Source organism: Temnothorax longispinosus, unplaced genomic scaffold (genome assembly GCF_030848805.1).
Source record: "Temnothorax longispinosus isolate EJ_2023e unplaced genomic scaffold, Tlon_JGU_v1 HiC_scaffold_15, whole genome shotgun sequence".
NCBI lineage: Eukaryota > Metazoa > Arthropoda > Insecta > Hymenoptera > Formicidae > Temnothorax > Temnothorax longispinosus.
In genome coordinates this window covers 715,583-737,681 of record NW_027269959.1, presented here as the reverse complement: position 1 = coordinate 737,681, position 22,099 = coordinate 715,583, and the positions used below count along the sequence as shown (strand labels likewise).

At 30.7% G+C, this 22,099-nt stretch overlaps 1 protein-coding gene and 1 long non-coding RNA gene across 2 annotated transcripts; one reads left to right on the top strand and one right to left on the bottom strand.

The window, feature by feature from the left end:
• Window positions 1-425: 425 nt before the first annotated feature.
• LOC139823632 (uncharacterized) lies at window positions 426-1,984 on the bottom strand. Its single transcript, XR_011734830.1, has 3 exons — window positions 1,168-1,984; window positions 897-1,082; window positions 426-615 (listed from the first exon to the last, which is right to left on the bottom strand). It is a non-coding gene; the product is annotated as an uncharacterized lncRNA (long non-coding RNA).
• A 1,412-nt stretch (window positions 1,985-3,396) lies between these two features.
• On the top strand, window positions 3,397-21,945 carry LOC139823671 (uncharacterized). Its single transcript, XM_071796186.1, has 11 exons — window positions 3,397-3,787; window positions 4,275-4,561; window positions 17,966-18,224; window positions 18,332-18,394; window positions 18,513-18,716; window positions 19,668-19,989; window positions 20,416-20,560; window positions 20,756-20,835; window positions 21,044-21,118; window positions 21,332-21,421; window positions 21,863-21,945. Exons 2-11 carry the CDS (start codon window positions 4,275-4,277, stop codon window positions 21,943-21,945), a joined length of 1,608 nt encoding a protein of 535 aa, XP_071652287.1. The 5' UTR covers window positions 3,397-3,787.
• Window positions 21,946-22,099: the final 154 nt, after the last annotated feature.

Here is a 22,099-nt window from a genome sequence, read left to right as displayed (position 1 = left end):
TTTTTCATTAATCTGTAATTTTTACCTTTTAATTATCAGTAATTTTTATCAAGATAATATAACTATTATTGTTTCATTTGTCAACTTTGTATTATGAAAATTAGATCTGATAAGGTAAAAAAGTATTTTGCAGTAAATTAAACTGTACATACTATAATAATCATATGTAATAACTTATGAAAATTATTTTATGAGAAAAAGTAAAATGTCTCAGTAATTACATTTTTCAAACGTTTCTGGCTAAAATTATTGTAAACAGCTACGGAACAAGTAGGTATTGCATTTTGCGGATGTAAGATTATGTTTATTAAATGCGCTTTAGACATTTTCGAGATATCTTCAGCACAGTTTGATGCTAAATCTTTTTCCAAATTTACTTGGATAAGTAGGTTTTACTAAAAAATTTTATTAAAAATATTTATTAAAAAATTTAATACAAAAAATGGTATTTTTTTTATATTGTAATGAATATTATATATGACTAATGAATATATATAATGAATTATATGTAAGAATATAAACTTTGAAAATATTACGATATGCTTTCTTTTGTCCTCCAAATAACGATATTCGTTCTTCTGTTCTTTTAAGTGCATCAATTTACTCCAACTGCAACTGTAAAAACATTTTATCTTCATTAAAATCATATATAAATTTAAGTAATTTGTTTCCTTGAACAGGTTATCTTCAAAATAAATGTATATATATTTAAAAGATTTTTGAGCAATAGATTGTCAGAATAAGTTTAAAATGTTTAAAAAATTTTTTTGCCATTTACATATTGCAAAATCTTCTTTAAAGTATTCTATAAGAAATATATTTAAGCAAATTCTATTAGAACCTGTTATTTTAAATATCGAATATTGTATAAATAAAGATCTTAATTTTTAACTTACATATTGTAAACATCCCTGTCCATTTATTACATTTTGTACAATAGTAAACAGGAACAGGGCCTGCTAGTTGGATTGAAAACCGGTCTGAGCAATACTTGCAATACGCATGGCCACAAAGCAATGCCGTAAGGTTGCCTTGCGTTAACAAAATATAACATTTATTGCAGCATGGTAGCACATTTCTCACTGAAAACAGAAAGTACTTTCGTTAATTCACCTTTGTAATATAAATAATCAAATACTAAAATACTAAAATAGTTAAAAAACTTACTATTGCTACCAGCTGTTTCACATGTTAAACAAGGCCAAAGGCATTCTCCTAACATGCCTATTGTACAAGCATGTGTCCTTAATTTTTCTTGAAGAGATTCTCTTAAAATATATGCCAACCGTTTCATTTCATAATACACAGTATGTCGGAAAGGTCTTATATTTTCATTAATTTCACAGACTTCATACTCTGTGAGATGTACGAATTTGCACAATTTATTTCTATTGCATGATGCTTTAATGCACTTTTTTACTGCGTGATCCATTTTACAATCCTGTCTACAGCATACGCGTATCATAAAATCACGACAAATCATTATGAAATAAAGTTGGAACAAATATCCTTTACTCGAATTATACGACACAAGCGTAAAACAACATGAGCAAAATATCACACAAGCGAGGTTAAGCAACTCTTAGGGGGATTCTACAATAAGTTGTAAATGTCTTGTCGCCAATTGCAAACACCATGGCCTAGTTTACACCGACTGTTTGATACGCGTACCAAATACTATATCCGTATCAAATTTGTATCAAATCTCGGTTTACACCGGGATAACCCGAGATTTGATATGAATTTGATACGGATATTAGTACTTGGTACGCGTATCAAACGGTCCGGTGTAAACTAAGCCCATGATAGGACGATGTGATTCGTTTGCAACTTATTGTAAAACCCCTCTTAAGGTAACTTTTCATACGGCAGCACGCTGTGACAACAGTTTGCAGTGGTTCACTATCATTGGTTAAAAATTTGTCATCAGATGACGCATTTCAATTTTTAACCAATAACAGCGAAATAATATAGAAATGACACATATTAATGTCTATACTTTCGTTTTCTAAAAGGATTTTCAAATCTATGAAAGTAATACGAAGAAATCCTTTTACAAATTTTTACAAAAATTCAGTTTCGCGGACGATTATAGGATTCTCTTAAGGAATCACAAAGCGCTCACTGAGCAGCTTTTTCCGCTGAACGTGCCCATTAGTTAAAAATTTTTTATCAGATGACACATTTCAATTTTTAACCAATAACAGCGAAATAATATAGAAATGCTGCTGCAGCATACTGCGTATGAAAAGATACCTTAACATCGAGCAATGAATACCAGTCTAATAAATCACGGTACATATACGTGCATGGTGTAAGAAGAAAGGTGAACCATTGCGCATAATGGCGGAGGTCTGAGATCTTAACCAATCAGAACTTGAGCTTTTAGGTAGCGCGCTCTTCAAGGGCTCACTTCAATACACGTACATTAAAGTGAGATGCAACATGCCTTATTCCTTATTCCTTTATCTTATTCCTTATTTTTCTCATTGCGTCTGAGCCCTAAAAGTTTCAGAAATGAAATAAGATATGTATAACGCAATTTGGATAAAAATATGTTATGTTTAATATATATATCTTGATAGTAATATCAATATTGTCAATCTGTAATTAATTGATATATCTATTTGTGATATGATTTTAATTTGAAGTAATGTTCCCATGCCCTAATTGTCAGATATGTTCAATTTCTCTTTACTTGACAATGTATGAGTAAATTTATATTTGTTTGACAATTTATTTAATATTTATATCAAATCAAATTTGAATTATGAATTAAAACCGGTGCAATTCACAAATCAAAATTGATTTATGATTTAAATCTTGTGTAATTCACAAATCAAAATTAATTTATGATTTAAAGCTTTTTTAATTCACGAATCAAAATTGATTTGTGAATTAAAGCCTGTGTAATTCACAAATCAAAATTTATTTGTGATTTAAAGCCTGTGTAATTCACGAATCAAAATTGATTTGTGAATTAAAACCTGTGTAATTCATAAATCAAATTTTAATTATGATTTAAAGTTTAGAATAATTAATAATTCAAAATTGACTTACGAATTATTTTTGAATTAAATCAGAAATTGATTTAATTATTTGCAACCCTGACGTTGTTCACGATAAACAACACGATGAAATCAGTAAGTAGCCGTATTGAATTTCGCATATGTTCGCATAAAAGCTCAAAGCGTAAAGATGCTTTTTCATGGGCGTCAGTTGACGCTCGAAATCAAGTTCGGGTAAGTTAGATTAGTATAATGACGCCGATATTCTGACGCGCAATGAAAAAGGTTTTCATGCGTCAATTTTTGGAACTCGCGTAGAGATGCCAGTTGACGCTAGAAGTTTGGAAATCTGGAACTTCTCAGCGTCGACGCAGAAACAACATGACGTCACAAAATCGTCTTGACGCGCGTCAACCGACGCTCATGAAATCGCACCTAATTGGCTGACTGTTCCCCACCACTTTTAACCTACTGCGGAATGGTTCACCTTTCTTCTTACACCATGTATACGTGCACGTTTTCCGCGCTTTTCCGCGGTATTTCTTATCCAACTATGCTCGTGTCGTTACGTGCCTGAAATGCTCTTGTGTGGAATATCGCTTTTGCCGTAATATCGCTCTTGTCGTAATATCGCTCTTGTTACAAATACCGTGCTCGTGTTGTATTTTGAAGTAACTTGAAATAAAGTGGAAACCAACATATACCAAGATATTTTGCAAGAAGTGGCAACTTCTTTACTACAAACTATTTCGGTCTCTTTTCTGCCTTTTATTATCAACGTAAGTAAGAATGCCAGCAATACCAAGAAGTTTGCATTTTCCACGTGTTACATCCGAGTTTTAAATAATTTTGTGTATTCTGTTAAATAAAATGTTTAATTAACTTGTGACTAATGCTTTTATTAACATAACTATACTAAATTGCAGAAAATTAATAGCAATATGATTTTTTAGTTACTCAATATTATTATTACGTAAACTGCAATATAATTTTCGTACAATTATTTTTCAAAAGTTTACGCTGTTGTAATTTTGGTTACATTTTACTTTTTGCTCAATTTTCAAAGGAGCGTGGTTTATTAGTAATTGTAGTAGATAATCTGTATATTAAAACCTTGTTAATATTGTATTGTTGTAATAATATTATAATACTTATTTGCATTTAAAAATTGAAGATATATTAATTGAGGACTGAATATTAGCATATTTTCTACAATATAAAATGTTTAATTTGTATGTATTTGTAACCAAATTTGTTTCATTGTAGATGGAAATTTTACCTGGAAGACAGAAGGGGACACATACTTATGTATATGATGATTATTTGTATTCTAAAGATAATCGTTATGATAACGTCTTTCGATGTAACTCACGGAGAACAACAAAATGTCCAGGCAACGCCATTGTTCAGGATAACAAAGTTACTTTGAAAGAACATAATCATCCGAAGTTACCTTTTATTAAAGCACAGCTTGAAATGAAAGAAGAAATGCTAAGACTTTCCCGTGAAACTAATACTGGACTAAAAGAGATCTTTGATTCAATTTGTAGAAGGTAAAATTATTTTATTTTTACTATTATATATTTGTTGAAATTTTTATAATTTGTCACGTAATTATTTTATAATTTTGTATTAAATATTTTTACTGACTTGTCTTAAAATGTCCTTTATATCAAATATTTTTACTCACTTGTCTTAAAATGTCTTTTATATCAAATTCATATGGTTTAGTCACCTATCTGTAATATTTTAAAACATTAATATTTGTATTTCAAAATTAAATTAAATCGGATTGCCTTCGTGTTTAACATCATGAGTTTTAATTAGTAACGTTTTGATTACATATATTTTGTGTAAAAAAATAATCTGTGTATTAAAGATATTGTTATTGAACGGATCACATAATTTTATATCTTGAACAATTAGTTATTATAATTTTAATTTGAAAGTTTAGAACTTCCAACAATTTTCTTACTGACTTTAGAAAATTTCAGATAAAGTACATTTTGTTTAAAAACTTATTTATGAATCTTATTGATTTATAAGTTTTATTTGCAGTGTATAAAGAAATTAATAAGCTCTTATAAGCAGGGTTGGACGGCAAAAACCAGTAAGTGAAAAAAACCATGGCAAATTCCGGTTTTTACCGTCCCAAACTTTATCCAATGGAATAAACTGGAAAAATTTATAAAAATGACTAATATACAGGGTGTTCCACACCTGACGTACCCGTTAATAGCAGATTCATGTGATCAATTTAAAACGAAAATTCTTATTATTACACTTAATTAATAACTCATACACATACTTATACATAAAGATAAGAAATAATTATAACTTAAACAATACGTATGTAAAATTATGTTAGTTTCGAGAAAGAATTGTCCTGAAACATTTTTACTAGCAATGTGACTTGACTGAGCGCGTGAACTCCTGACAAATGGATTGGCTAACTTTAAATTCTCACTTAAAACTTCTCATTTAAAAATTTTTATAGCCTTATCATTTTGGTATTAGAATTATCGTTTTAAAATGATTTCAGGAATTAACGGATAGTACCTCAGGTCTGGAACACCTTGTATATAAACTAATTATATTTATTATATTACTAACTAAATTTATTATATAACTAACTATTATATAACTATTATATAAAATATTTATTATACTACTAACTAAATATAAACTAAATATATTTATTATATTATTTTATACAAAAAGAGATATATATTTAATAAATTATGTTAATCACTATGGTTTAAAAAACGAAATCAATATAATATTAAAAAGCTTTTAATTCAAATTAGTACATAAAATATATCTACTTTTAAAACAGATACTTTAAAGGTGTTACTAAATTTTATATCATATTTCTAATAAGAGAGGAAACATAATAGTAGAATTAAAAATTTTTATTACTGCAGATCTGGTTCGAATTTACCATTCAACGTCTTACAACAAAATACTAATTTATTAGCTCTATCGATTCCTAATCTATTACGGATTTTATTTTGGATAAAACTTAAATTGGAAAGCATTCTCTCAATTGACACGGAATTTACTGGACAGTTATGTAAGTGCATGATAAAATTAATAAAATCTGCAGGAAGATGATCATTTTTACTGAATGCTTTCCATCTCATTCTAACATTCATATTTTTGGCTTTTTAAAAAAAAGATTTTAGAAAGGGTTCAGCCTCTGCTTGAAAGGATATAATTAACGGTAAAACATCCGGAAATAATTCTGATGCATAATTTCGTGCTGTTTCTTCTTGTTTTTAGACAGTCTTGTAGTATCATATTGCAGATGCAATATATAAGCTAACATATACGCAGGTGTAATAGTTTCAGAAAATCTCTTTTCCAAAATATTTTTATATGGTTCCAATTTTTCATTATTCATCGATGTTATCCATAAATTGGTACAGTCCGTTATGTTACATTCTTCAGCTCGATACTAATATCGAATAAATCATAAGAATTAAAGTAAAAAATTAAAGAAATAGATTAGAAAGACACATTCGAGTAATTATTCACATGTAACATTTTGTGTAATGTAACATTTTTTATAAGCATGTAAATATTATATTTTATTGCAACTTTATATAATTTTATCAAATTATATATATAATACATCTAAAGACAATTAATAAATATAAATTAACTTTTTCTGAGCACAATGTGTATGTGCGTGTGTGCGTGCGTATATATGCGTACGTATTTATATTGTACGTATGTATGTTGAAGTAAAAATAATGAAAGAGAATTGCATTTCTTTTTAATAAATATAATTTTTTTTAGTTTTACCTTATCAAGCGCACTTGTTATATGTATTAATTGAACGTACAAAGATTTTACTTCTTTATAAATCGCAACATTATTAATAATGCGAGCAATCTTGTCATTTATCTCTTTTTCATGTTCATCAACTATTTGAAGGTAAAATTGTTGATTACGAATAAAAGTTTCCTAATATTTTAGTTGATTGTTCCATTTTCTTTCACCAGGTAACTGAGGTTTGCATGATCCTTCAATTCTTTAGCCATACTCCTACACAATAATCTGCAGATTTTACGTTACATCCAGACTCAATTGCCGATAAGAAATAAGACAATTCGCCAGTAGAAAAAATATTAGCAATAATTGGAGTATTATGTACCTCGCTCCAACCATCTTGCATTAATATAACTGTGTTTTCATTCAACTCGGTTTGCACTTTATCCATGCATGATTTTATCATAAATTTTATTTAGTAAATTTCCAGATAACTGTTTTCTATTTGGAGGTTCATATCTTGGTCGTAAAACTTGGATAAAATTTTTAAAATGTATATTTTCAGAGACTCTAAAAGATATGTTGCAAGCATAAAAATTTTGCCATTGCCTTGTCTATTTCTTCTTTATGTGCAGTTGTAGTTTTAATTATATAATTTGACATCAAAGGCTATTTCATAAAAGCATGAAGGTGATTTAATATTAATTCGTTTTCTTTATTCGATTCTTCCAAATCATTGTCTAAATTGATCTTCATTTATTAAATTAGCTTCATCCTTTTGAAACTTATTACACTTTTGAAGATGCTGTTTCAATTATGGGGCTTTTGCACTTACTAATATTTCACAAGAAATACATTTCTGTTTATTGATGTTATTAACGGAACAGGATTCAAGAGCAAGACCATACAGCGTCTTTGTGTCTTCCTAATGCGTTTTTCAAATTACTCATGTTAACTACACTAACAACAACTTCACCAATAACCAATAATCAGTAACCAAACCAATAAACGTATAACTTTAATACAGGTACCTAGAAAGATTTGTAGGGAGTATGAATAAATGAGCGACCTTTCCAGCGCGTTTGTTTTTTGATGTTTAAATATTCTCGCGCAGAACCGTAGCTAAGATTATAGGCACCTCGAGCTACCTATGAATTAAAATATCTCGATAAGATTTTCTATTTATTTTACTATTTTTAATGGAAAAGATCAGTTTTTGCCGGTTTTTCCGGAAAATACCGGTTTTTACCACTGACATGGACTTTATCCAGAAAATGTGGAATTTTGTCGACCCTGCTTAAGACACACACACACGCATGCACGCACATGCACAAACATTTTTAGTAATTTTTTAAATCTCTTTTTTAAATTTTGTGTTATTAATTTGTAGTGCTTATTGTTAACTTTTACATTTTTAATATTATTGGATGTATTCATTATTTTTTCAATAATAGGTACAATATTTCATTTCACCCTATTTTTGAACTTAAACAATTTTAAATGTTTATTAATGTATGTATAATTTTTGTACAGCATGTTCTTATATTTATATTTGAATCACTTTCGTGAATTTAAACTTTTCGAATATAAATGATTTAGAATGTTTACTCACGTATATATAATTATCATATAGTGTAGTTTTACTTACATTTGCATTTTTAGGGTTTAACATATTGCCTTTTATATACATTTATATTTTTTAATTTACAGAGAAAGAGCAAATGATGTTCTGTCTTAAGGGGATGCTGGAGTGTTCATTTTTACCGACTAAACGACGTAATTTTATTACACGCGTTTCTCTTTATTGGCTTCACAGATTGAAAAATCGGTTTGCTCTAGTTAAAGTACGTGCACTAATGCAGTCAAGGCTGCCCGAATAATCCCGAAATGGAAAATAATTTAAGAAATTCAAATCTTCCTTATCTATTCTGAGGGTAAACTGCTGTCAACTCGTGACAAGATTTGCTTCCTATAAAAATTCTACGCTTCGTTGTTACAAAATGAGAGTAGTCTTGACTGCGGATTATGTGAAGAAATAACACACAATTTACAGAATTTGGTTCAGACACCTAATATAAAAGAAACGCGTGTAATAAAATTCACGTGAATGCGTGCGTGCGTAGACCTCAGATAGCCCAGTCAAATGGGCAGAAATTTTCACCTTTCAAGGAAATAATACTAAGTGCGCTGTAACTAACGTGGAAGGTGTCTTTTGGGGTTGTAATGAAAATACTAAAAGCCCACCCCCGTACCATTGTCGTAGCAAAAATGGGGGTGCAAAAAAGGTCCCAAAAATTGGTTTTTTGCCAATAACTCGAAAAGTATCGCAATTAGGAAAAAAGTGAAGACGTGAAAGTTGTAGAGAATTAAATTTCACACAAAAAAGGTTCAGAGAAAATTTTTGTACGACCAATTGCAGCCGATCTAGATTTTTTTGAAATAATAGGTATTTCATGACATATGGAAAACACGCGAGCGCGTCGCGCATTTTTTGTCGATAGTTAGAAAATGGCGACTCAAATAAAAAAATAGTTCAAATAAAAGTTGTAGACGATTCAATTACGAACAATTTCCGTTTTTTTTTTTTCGATACGATCAGTATTGACAGAGATATGAATTTTTTAAACATTTATTATTGCGCGATCAATATGACTGAAAAGCATTATCGCAATAAATGGTATTAAATGAAATAATAATTAATTAATTAATTATTAATATGTGAATTATGAATAATATGTACATAATTTATGATGACTTGATGAAATATAATGGTTTGCAAGTAATCCTTCGTGTCGTAGTGTCTTCCAGGGAAGAAAATTTTTTGCCCTCACTTTTTAATAATTTGTAGCATTATTCGATATTTTTACATGTTTTATTGTGATTTCAATATTGTAAACTGCTAAAAAATCTAAAATTATTCGAAATTGGTATATCTATATATATAAAGGAAGATGTCCTGACTGACTGACTCATCAACCCCCAGCCCAAACCCCTGAACCTAGAAACATGAAATTTGGAGAGTGTATTCCTTTCATGACGTAAGCACCCACTAAGAAAGGATTTTTAGAAGTTCAACCTCCAAGGTGGTGAAAACGGGTAAAATGTGTTTTCACGACTTTCTCAATATCTTTTAAGCCCGATGAGATATCGACTTGGTTTTTGCTTACGAAGGTTACCCATACAAGTATTTAAAAACATAATTCAAGATTTTGCACTAATCAATCCCTAAAGAGGCAAATTTATAAATTCGAGGGTGAATTATAGTATCCTTCGCATACCGTAGCGAAGCACGGGGTATCAAGCTAGTATTGTATATATTGAAGTGCACAAAATTGTAATTGTAACTGGATTTTATTATAAACGTACGAAATAATTATTAAATGAAAAGTCAATTGTAGTATGTACATTAGTTAATTTCTTCCTTATTTTCGTTTTGTATGTTCTCATCGCTGTCGGAATCGTTCTCTGCCGGAATTTGATACAAATTGAAACAACCAGTCTCAACACAATTCAGACAGAGATCAGAACATTTAAGTCCGGCTTTTTTACACCCACAAGATGCTGTGCAATTTGTTTTGCAACTGCAAGCAACTAATTTCAGGAGCTCTTGTGGGGCAGGAGGTTCGGTCATTGTGACGGGTTGAAGATATCCATCAATCGATTGCCAGCCCCAACATTGAGGATTCATAGTATTGCCCAACCACGCCTGAACTTGACAATACGTACGGAATGAATGTTGAGCAGCAGCATTACATGTGGGAGGCAGTCCAGCCAAGCGAGAAGTTTTTCTTAATGCCGTTCGTTTGTACATATGATATCGTAGAGCATTTAAATTTTCCATGGCCGGTTTTTTTGAACCGTACAGATGTAAAAATAATAACTCGCCTGCTTCTTGAACATCCATGACGGTTGAATTTGCGGACATGAAAACGTCGATAACCGATTTCAATTTTTCATTTTGTAACAAACTAAGAACTTTTAATTTTCCTTTTTGAAAAATAGCCGACGTCGTATCGCATCCTCCAAATGCGTGCGCTAATAAAATTGAAGTTTGGATATTCTTTATTTCTTGTATCTGCTGGGATGAAAAAATTTGCTTCTCGCTTTTTCCCCTGCCTGGCTTTAAAAAGTAAATGTTTCTATCCGATGGTGCTAGAGCAACCAGAAGCACAAGGAGGTCCGTGTCCTCTCCTACAACGACGGTTGGGTGTGATGCAGCAGTTGAAATTGATGTTTCAATAATTAGAGTGTCGGCATCGCAGGTACTTTGTTGAACTGCAATTCCTTCCATTTCAAACAATTTTTTTAGATGGAATATAAGCCTGGCCTTGTTGTTTTTGTTCCGAAGAAATGAGTCTTGCGCGATCGTTGCTATCATATGCTCTTCAAATGCGATGTCTGGGCAAGTTTTCGTTGCACTTCTGCGGTGTTGTTCTGATGTTTTAGTGCTGTTACTCGTATCGTTGTACCCATCGAAGACAACAATGCAATTGTTACCGTAATATTTTTTAACATAATTCAAATACGTAATACAAATATTTTTGTATGTAGTATTTACATTCCAAAGCACCCTATGCAAAAGAAAGCCTCCATCTATGATGAACTTCTTATCGCCATCTGGTAAATTATTGCCAAATTGAATGAAAACGTCCATTAATGCGGATTTTTTATTTTTTCGCATGCCAGTCTCACAAAAGAGGGAAAGGGGATATGGAGCAAGTTCGTATTTTAAAAATTCTTCCAAGTCCGTTTCAGATTGTTTTGCGATTGTCATGCGTTGAAAGATCATGAATGGATCTACTACGACTTGTTTGTTTTGAACCTTGACAGTACAGTTGATAGATGCCAGTGAAGAAACTCTGTTGCTACGTTTCATGCGTATGTCTTTCATCTCCTTATTTTGCATTTCCTCCACGAGTTGTTCACCGATTTCGCGAGCACGGAAACAATTTATCGACGATGGGTTACCACATACTCCAGTACTTAAAGACACAATACTATCATTATGCTGAAAAGGATCATGAATCTGAAACCACTGGACAAGTTTTGTTACGTCTTCGTCGTCTCGTTGTATTCGGCTTTCACGAGCCTCGACATGTTGTTCAGACGTTGAAAAGTACCTTTCGCTGAAACTTTCCACGGCCTCGCAAATATTATGCAAAATTGGCATGGTTGTGGTAAACGCTGTGAGAGAGCTGTCTGTCAGAGAACCTCTGCCAATAGGGCCTGCTATGATTTTGAACTCTCTATTGAGAGTTTGCTCTATAATTTGATCAGACCACGTTCCGGACCAGAATTTTTCCGTTCGCTTAATAGTAAATTTTGCACCTTCGGTAAACTGTTCAAATTCTCTGTCATTCATCAAGTTCTTCAAATTTACCATGTCTTGCAAGTATATGTGACAGGACTTTGCGTAAGAAAAATGGCCGCTGGCGTGAAAATATGGCAGCATATGTCGAACAGCCAACAAGTGGTTCGTCCAATTTCCTTCTCTCTCAGACTCTATGAATAATTTCAGAATCGTTACCATGTTGAAGTATTGGAGCCACAATTTAGCCGTTGGCCCATTATTGTCAAAATGCAATAAATGATATTCTAATTTTTTAGCAAGTTGTGACACAACAGGATGTTCACTTATTTCTTCGGTTTTCGGAGGACTTTCACGAAAGTGCTGTAATAATGAACAAACAATTTCACGCTCTTCATATGTAATTGCTAATGTTTTTAGTATTATTTTCGAGAGTGCCAATTGAACTAGCAAATGAGCTCTTACTGCTCTAGCATAAGCGTGGCCAGCGAGTAATTTATCAACAGAATTCGGCGCATAAATAATACTTAGAATTTGCCGTAATCCGCTACCTGCCATTATAAACCCGATGCAGCCCAAAAACGACATGAGAGTGTGAAACCCACCTAGCCTTATAACAACATCTTTCAACTCGGAATCTTTTCCAGAACAAGCAACTATATCCCGTGCTTTCAAATATAAAGGCTGGTCGAATGTGACAATACTTGTTTGTAGTTTTACGTCTTTCGCTTTTTGGGCGGCCATCTGCAATGATGTATATATGGTGTCGTAGTCACTTGGCGAAGCATTTATGAAGGGTAGAAACAAAACTTTTGTTTTTTGTACCCTTTTATGTCCTGTTATTCGTTCATGGAAGCCCCTCCATCCAGGAATGTCAGGTATATTAAAATATTTGCCTACCATCCACAATGTATCACGATTGGTTGGCATTTAATTTCATATTGTGGTGCTTGTAAAACTGACGACTCTAAAGCTCTCACATCACTGTACGATGCACAGAGACCAACTTTCGAGAGAACATCAATGATCGTTTTTGATCCAACTTTTTTATACAAATACGAAGCGATACCAAGTTGAATTGTGGATATAAAAGAAACAGGTCTAACAGCTGACATTATACTGTGACCGATTGTGATGCATTTTTTTTTTGTAAATGTCGGGTTTTTTTTTATCTTTCAGTATAATGTTTTCCAATAATGTTGTGAGTGATTTCGGTAAACAAGAATCAACGTCGTCCAAAAATTGTGTACTCGCAGGATACGAGGTCACGTCGCAGTATTTCAGTTTAATGTCTGATCTTATAATTTCTGCAGCTTTTTTAACAATTCTCATTTTTTCGCTGTTCTCATCTAATAAACGATCCTCATACCAATTTCTGCTAATCAGTTGATGCCCGATGTTAGAAAAACATACGACTGGATCTTTACGGTTCAGATGTGTTACAATTATGTCATTTCCAAATTCTTCTTTCAGTTTCTTCTCTACAGTTTTCCACGCAGGTGCTGTTTGCTTCGCATTTTCCATTACAGATAACAATTGTTTGCTGGAAAATTGGCATTCTTCAGACTCACGTAAGTAATTAAAAATGGTTTGCATTGCTGATACGACATCGCTTGATAATGGTCTTCCCAATTTATTCGACTTCGCCACCCACATAAATGATACAAGACAATTCAAATGGTATATTGCTTTACTCATCACTAAATTTGATGACATACGATCAAGCACCTGCCGACCTAACTCATCGTTACGTTGTATAGCTTTTTCTTCGATTTTTTTAGCAGTCGTATCTTTTAGCAACCTGCATACTGTTCGTCTATTTTCTTTTCGGAGTGTTTGTTGATGCGCGTAAAATGCTTCGTCAATAACTTCAGAACAAAATAAGCAACATTTTTCGAAATTAAACGACATTTTTCTTTTCGTTCCATGGCAAGGGCCAGAAGTAGAAGCTTTAGTTTCTTCTCTTTTTAAATCGAAATGTATACTTCTTTTGCGTGTATAATTTTTCCTACAGTCAGGATGAATGAATGCTACATGTAATGCAGCAAATGTTGTGTGTTTGCCATCCTTCCGCAATCGACTTGATTCAATTAAGCCGTTCAATCCTTTTTTTCGCACTTCGGATAACGATCTAACCGTGTCTCCTTCATTGCAAATAACGCATTGTCTACCGTTTTCCATTTTTATGCGGTTGCTTCTTGAAGAAATTCCAATGAAAAAAAAAATATATATATATATATATCTGAAACAAATTTAAAAAATCACTATGAACAAATACAACTTTTTTCATTTCTATCATTAATTGAAGCGGCGAATAACGGTATAACTCGAAAAATATGTCAGTAAACAATAATACCACCTTAATTGTAATAATTGCAACTAATGATATTCAATGTGAACTCCAACCGGAGTTAACCACAAAAAAAATACTTACCAATTACACGTTAATAAACTCTCTGCAATTTTCTGTACTTCGTCAATGATTACGTGTACACACAGACATGCACGACACGTTAAAATATTTTAATGTTCGTATACAACAGTATGTAATAATCACAGAACACACAATAAGATGCCACGTTTTCGACTCGGAATTCAACATGTCCCATAAGTTTTTAACAGTCGTTTGTTTTTCGAAACGACAAACAATCAAAATCTCATTGGGACACGAAAATGCATGGTTGGAGGATTACGTCAGTATTGTGTAAAAGTGAGAATTTTTTTTCGATAAAAATGTATTTTGGTGTAATTTAAGCATATTTAAAATATTTTTGTCTTTAAAAAGTTATTTGACATTCTACAGAGGACTATTATGGCTTAGAGGCAGGCGGAAAAGTTGGGGAGGAGAATGCGATTATAAAAAAAAAATATAATTTTTTTACATAAAAAATATCTTTCACACTCCAAATAGTCCAAATTCGCCTTTTCTTATTCAAAAAATTTTTTTCTGGCATTCTTAAAGTCTTTTTATACCACTTAAAAATTACCAAATTTCTGGCAACGAAATTAAGTATTCCTATTTTATGAATAACTAGCTTGATACCCCGTGCTTCGCTACGGTATGCGAAAGATTCTATAATTCACCCCCGAATTTATAAATTTGCCTCTTCAGGGATTGATTAGGGCAAAATCTTGAATTATGTTTTTAAGCACTTGTATGGGTAACCTTCGTAAGCAAAAACCAAGTCGATATCTCATCGGGCTTAAAAGATATTGAGAAAGTCGTGAAAACACATTTTACCCCTTTTTACCCCCTTGGAGGTTGAATTTCTAAAAATCCTTTCTTAGTGGGTGCTTATGTCATGAAAGGAATACACTCTCCAAATTTCATGTTTCTAGGTTCAGGGGTTTGGGCTGGGGGTTGATGAGTCAGTCAGTCAGTCAGACATTCAGTCAGGACATCTTTCTTTATATATATAGATTATCTAATTTTTTTTCTCATTCGCACAACTTTTAGCTTTAATTTGCACTTTGAAACATTAAATTTCGTCAATTTGTTCGCGAATTATGAATAAAACGAGTCGTAACAGGCGTTCGTCAACATATAATTGTTGTAAAAAAATATTTAAATAAATAATTTACAAATGTTTTTTACATTGATTTTTAGTCGAAGGTATAAAGATATTATAATAATTTTTGGGGAATTTTCCAAAGCTATTAACATTTTGAAAAACGCGTATAACTGCCCCCATACTGAAGCCCGGCTACCTGCTCGCCGCTTACTATCCGACGCCAGGACATTTCTTGTGTACTATTCGTTCTAAAAATATCGCACCGGTACTGAATGACACCTAAATGTATGCAGAATGACGTCCAATACTTGAAAAAATTTTAAAAATTTGTTAAGTACATTGTTTTTAACTTTGAAAATGCTCCAAAATTTCACTTTTCTGCAAATTCAAAATCACAAGCATTTTTAATTGTCCGTTTCATAATGCTACTTATTACAAATCGAATATCAAGGTATCAGTTTTGTAGGAAATTTTATCAGCTTTAATTTTGACCGGGTGGAATTTCTTCGTAAAATCAATAGAAAAGAAGATATATGCAAAAAACTAAGTACAAATGCCACTTTTGCATAATTTCTTTAAAAAACACCACTTTTCGAGAGTTCATTTTTTAAAGAAATTATACCTTTCGATGAACTTACAGTGCTGCATTACTTTCACACACATATAAACTACTAAAAATAGGTGAATACCAATTTTTAAAAAATTATTACACATGTATTTTTTCAATATATTATTAATTTCGTATGAAATTGTATTTTTCCTGACATCTTTAAACAGCTGTAATTTCTTAACAAATGATCGTACGAAGATGAACCAAACGCCGTTTTAAAGACAATTTAATCCTCTTCAAAAAATGTAGAGAGATTTTGACCTACAGCTAACTGAAAGTTATTTTTTTTGGCAAAATCCACAAAAAAATGACAATTTTTCATGTTTATTAGCATTAACACACTACGCATATATCCAAAACGAGTTTGCATATACATCAAAATTTTCGAAATTTAATTATCTTTCACTTTCGTAAAATGTAATATTTGCGTTAAACTTACAGATGTTGAGTTACAAGCGATTTTACCACTAAAAATCATACTCGAGGATCGATAATAAATGTTTTAAAAAATTCATATCTCTGTCAATACTGATCGTATCGAAAAAAAAAAAAACGGAAATTGTTCGTAATTGAATCGTCTACAACTTTTATTTGAACTATTTTTTTATTTGAGTCGCCATTTTCTAACTATCGACAAAAAATGCGCGACGCGCTCGCGTGTTTTCCATATGTCATGAAATACCTATTATTTCAAAAAAATCTAGATCGGCTGCAATTGGTCGTACAAAAATTTTCTCTGAACCTTTTTTGTGTGAAATTTAATTCTCTACAACTTTTACGTCTTCACTTTTTTTCCTAATTGCGATACTTTTCGAGTTATTGGCAAAAAACCAATTTTTGGGACCTTTTTTGCACCCCCATTTTTGCTACGACAATGGTACGGGGGTGGGCTTTTAGTATTTTCATTACAACCCCAAAAAACACCTTTCATGTAAGTTACAGCGCACTTAGTATTATTTCCTTGAAAAATACCCATTTGACTGGGCTAAGATTTCGTTTTTTGATATGAAATCGATACTCGCGTAGTTTATTTTTGCGCGTACTTTAATACTGCAAAAGAATTTTGTACTCTGCAAAGCTAATATTGATAATTTATAATATTATAGGTTAGAATTTCGCTCTACATTATCGACCTCGATCAAGTTCGAGCGTCACTCCAGCATCCCCTTAAGATATTACTATTGATGAAAAATTTCTATTACATTTCTTATTTTTATTTATGTCACAACTTAAACTGTTTCTTTCAATTGTTTGCTTGTTTGCATTTATATTAGGTAAAATATTATTTTGCTAACATACATGAAATTTAACAATCTTTTTTGATGGACCAATTTTTAACATAAGGCTACTTTATTTTACATTATTTTCTTCTGTTTCATTTATGTTTTTTATATCATTCTGTAGATTGTAATCAATTATATATGTATGATAAAATAATTGTAAGTACATTTATATTCTATGATCAATTTTTTTCATACTTTTTACTTCATTTGTAATACCTAAATATTCTTATCATCTACATAAATAACATTTATATAATGAAGTAGTAATATGTAATTTTAAAATAAGAATTGTTAATTCTATGTGTATTTTAATTTAGAATAGTATTCATTTTTTATTTTTTTCTATTAAAGTGTCACTCAATGTGGTAAAACTCAATAAAAGATTACAAAAATCAATTTGTTAAAATTTTTACTGTTTTTGTATTAATACTACATTATTAAATACTACATTATATCTCACTCCTTTCTAGAAATCCAGATGCAGGACAATATTTAAGCTTTGCAACTATAAGATGTAGTATGCATCGTGAACGTGAGAAAAGCCGACCATCTGTACCTAATACATTGGAATCATTATATGATATTCTCGAAAATTCTGACATTATACAAAATATTTATAAAGATAAAGTAGTTACAACGGATGGAAAAAGTGCAATAATTTTATCAACTAATTATTTACTGCAAGCATTGTCTTCTACTACTGAAATCTATGTAGATGGAACTTTTTCTGTAAGTACCATTATCTTTTCTTGTAAGAAAGTTCTTAATATCTGACGCATATATAAAAGCAAAATTAAGTATAATTATATAAATTATTTAAAAACATCATTTTTAAGGTTCTTCCACGCAAACCTCATATTGCGCAGCTTTACTCGGTCCATATACGATACATGGATACGGTAAAATATTTATTAAAATCAGTCAGTTTTTTTTTAAGCGTTAAAACGAACGCTTTAAGGAAGATAACTTTAACAAGGATAACGATAAATAACGAAATAAATAACTTGATCTTTCCAGGGTATTGCAACATTATTCATATTATGTGATGTACGTACAACAACTTTGTATGATGCTTTATGGGATAAAATTACACAACTAGTACCACAACTTGAACAAAACATTAAGTTTATTATGAGCGATTTTGAAACAGCTGCAGTAAAATCACTGAATAAGAAGTTTCCTAATGCTAACTTAACTGGATGTTGGTTCCATTTCAATCAGGTATATATAAAAACGTTCTTCAGATGAATTCATTAATAGTATTAGAAATGTATATACATGTAAGTGTACGTAAGCGAGTGCAATTTCTACAGATAATGTGTTACATATGACAAGACACATGTATGTAATTGATACTATTGTATCTTGTTTATCTTACTTTGAGAAATAATCAGCACTGCCATTCAATTACGTAAATCACTTTTTATTATTTTTTATTTGACAAATTATTGAACATGCAGTCACTGTTGAGTCACTATAGTCATCTCCCTGAGATATCAAACTTCTAAAAAAGTCTTTATTTATACTTTTGTTTTGTTTGATAACAATTGTTACTCGTTCATTGTTGATCACTGTATACTAGTCTGATACCTCAACATCCGATTTTGAAGGCTACTTATTGATAGTCGTAGTAGCAGTACTTAGGCTAGTTACTTTTTATATACTCACAAAATGTGTCTTTTTATTATATTTTTAAAATCTTTATTTTTTTTATCATTTGATGAATACATTTACCTTTTTGTTTTATTTAGATAATATAATGTTTTAATGTTTATTTTGTTAGTCGTTTCGTCTTTATTTTAATATTTTTAATAAAATGCATTAATTTTATTTAATAAAAATACATCAAAGGTATACTTATATCTTACAAAAGTCTATTCTTTCTTTTACAAGCTTTGAAATCATGCTATAAAAAGAATTTAGCCTTATGATTGGATAACAGTTATGGTCAAATAATACGCATTAGTATTTCGTAGAATATTTAGTATTTTATTTAATAATAGTTTTAGCATGCTAGCTTAGTTAAGATAGCATAGACAACAGTTGATTTGGCTAGTAAAAATATTCGTTTGTTCTTAAATACTTTGAACACATATCTACGCATGTCATCAATACAGTTACAATAAGTATAAGTACAAATATAGAAAAATTACATTACATTTTAAATTTCAGGCTGTACTACGTAAATGGCGAAAACTGCGCCTTTCAAATATTCCAAAAACGGTACTTTCAATGACTATGACATTGCCTTTGTTACCACCAAATATGTTTCAAGAAGCTTTATTAATAATACAAACTGAAGCAGACCTACTTGCTGGTGAACATCCAGATATTTTACAATTCATGTCATATTTAAGACTTACCTGGTCAAATATGGCATCGAAAATTAGTACCTATCATTGTCCTGTACGTACGAATAACATAGTAGAAAGTTTCCATAATATTGCAGTACAGAAATTAGGAACAAGAAATATTAACATATGGACATTCTTAGGTAATATATAAAAATATTTTTTATTAATTTTAAAGATTCTTAAACAGACACACAATTATACTACACTTAGTATATAAAATAATTAAACATTTTACATAACGTGTATCACTTATGTGTGACATTGGCCTAACATTAGGCAATCAAAGTATTTTTATCATAAATTGTCACATATATGTGATAAGTTATATTTTAAATTCAAATGTAATTTTAATTTGAAAAATCAGATACGGCATTTCTTTTACATGTGAAAATCTCAAATATTAAATTTTTAAGTAAATAGATGTTTCTACAAAATAAATGAAAACAGTTTTCATTTCTGATAGCTTAATAATAAGCGATCCATTTTGAGATACTTTCTTTTTGTATTATTATTAAGATGCTATATTTACCTTGTTTCATATCTTATATATTGTTCTCTTTTTCCAGATAAATTATCTCACTTAATTACTGATCAAGAATTAGATTTACGTCGATTAAACAATGGTGTTAGATCTCGACGACCTCATACAAGGGCAAATAGAGAATTTGATTCTAAAATTAGAAATGCGCAAGAAGATTTAGTTAATAAAAGGTATTATTTTATTATTTTATAATTATATAGTGTCCCAGAATGTTGAGTACAAAATTTGTGTATAGATAAAGTGGACTAACTTAAGTCAAAAAGTCCTGTACCGGTTTACAAATTTTACAATAGTTATAACGAGTTATTAATTATTAAAAATAGTCGAGTGATAAATGACTATATGTTAAAACTTTAAATTTCAAGGTTATCACTAAAAGAATTTTTACTCATGTTTACGACAAACTATAATGTTTTTCAAATGGAACAAATGGCCTCATTAGAAGGTATGTACTATGCGTACAATACATACTATCGAGCTTTATGCTTATTTATGCTATTAATCGAGCATGTATGCATGTTATTGTATGATCATTTTTACAACGACAGAAATAACATTGTTATAACAAAATAATAAAATAAAATCATAAGTCATTATTATATTAATTTACCAAGGTCCATTCCAAAAATTCATAAAACTATTTCTTTTTTCAGATGCTGATTTAACAAATGGTGAACAAGTAGACTTAGAGTTATTCTCAGATAATTTAAATGAAACTTTTCAGACACGTAAATATTACTTACTTTTCACATATGCAAAACTACCTAGTTCATTAAGATTTTTTCAACATTTTATTTTAAAAAACATTCAACTTTGCTAAATGTTTTAATTTTGTTGCACATATATAACATAGTTAAAAACATAAATAGCAAATTAATAGTACATTTTAATTACTGATTTTATAATGTGCATCTTTTACAAATATTTTTATTTTGTTTCAGGAAAGCAAAATATGAGACGTAAGTCTCGACATTTATATAGAAATTTACATAGTCGAAGAGAAGAACAAACTGTATCTGCAGCAAGTACAGGTAATGCAAGTTATTTTATTACATTTTAAAAATATTTCGAAACTTTTAATTCTTTAAACATTGTCTATAATGTGTGTGTGTGTGTGTGTGTATGCGCGCGCGCGCGCACACACACACACACACACACACACACACACACAATATTACATATGCAAAATTAATATCCAGTCATATTACAAAATATCAATTCAGATGAGATATTATTACATGTCAAAATAAATTTATAACTTCACACTTATCCCATACGAATAACTTGTCGTATGAAATTTTTCTGGTGATCTTTCGTGATGATAGATAATTATTTTGGACATAATTATTAAATCGGTAGATTTTTTACTTGTCTAACAAATATTTAAATAAAAGATTACAACAATTTTTGTTTTTAGATAATAGCGAAAATATACCGACATTAACGCATGAACAATCTGAAACTAATATTAGTGATTCAGAAGAGCATAACAGATCTCGATCTGGACATAGAAGTTTACATAGTGAAGGAGAGGAACAAAATGTATCTGCAATAAGTACAGGTAATAAAAGTAATTTTATCACACTTTAAAAATATTTTGAAACTTTCAATTCTTTAAACATTGTCTATAGTATGTGTGTGCGCGTGCGTGTGCGTGTGCTTGTGTGTGTGTGTGTGCGTGTGCATGCGTGGGCGCGTGCGTGCGTGCG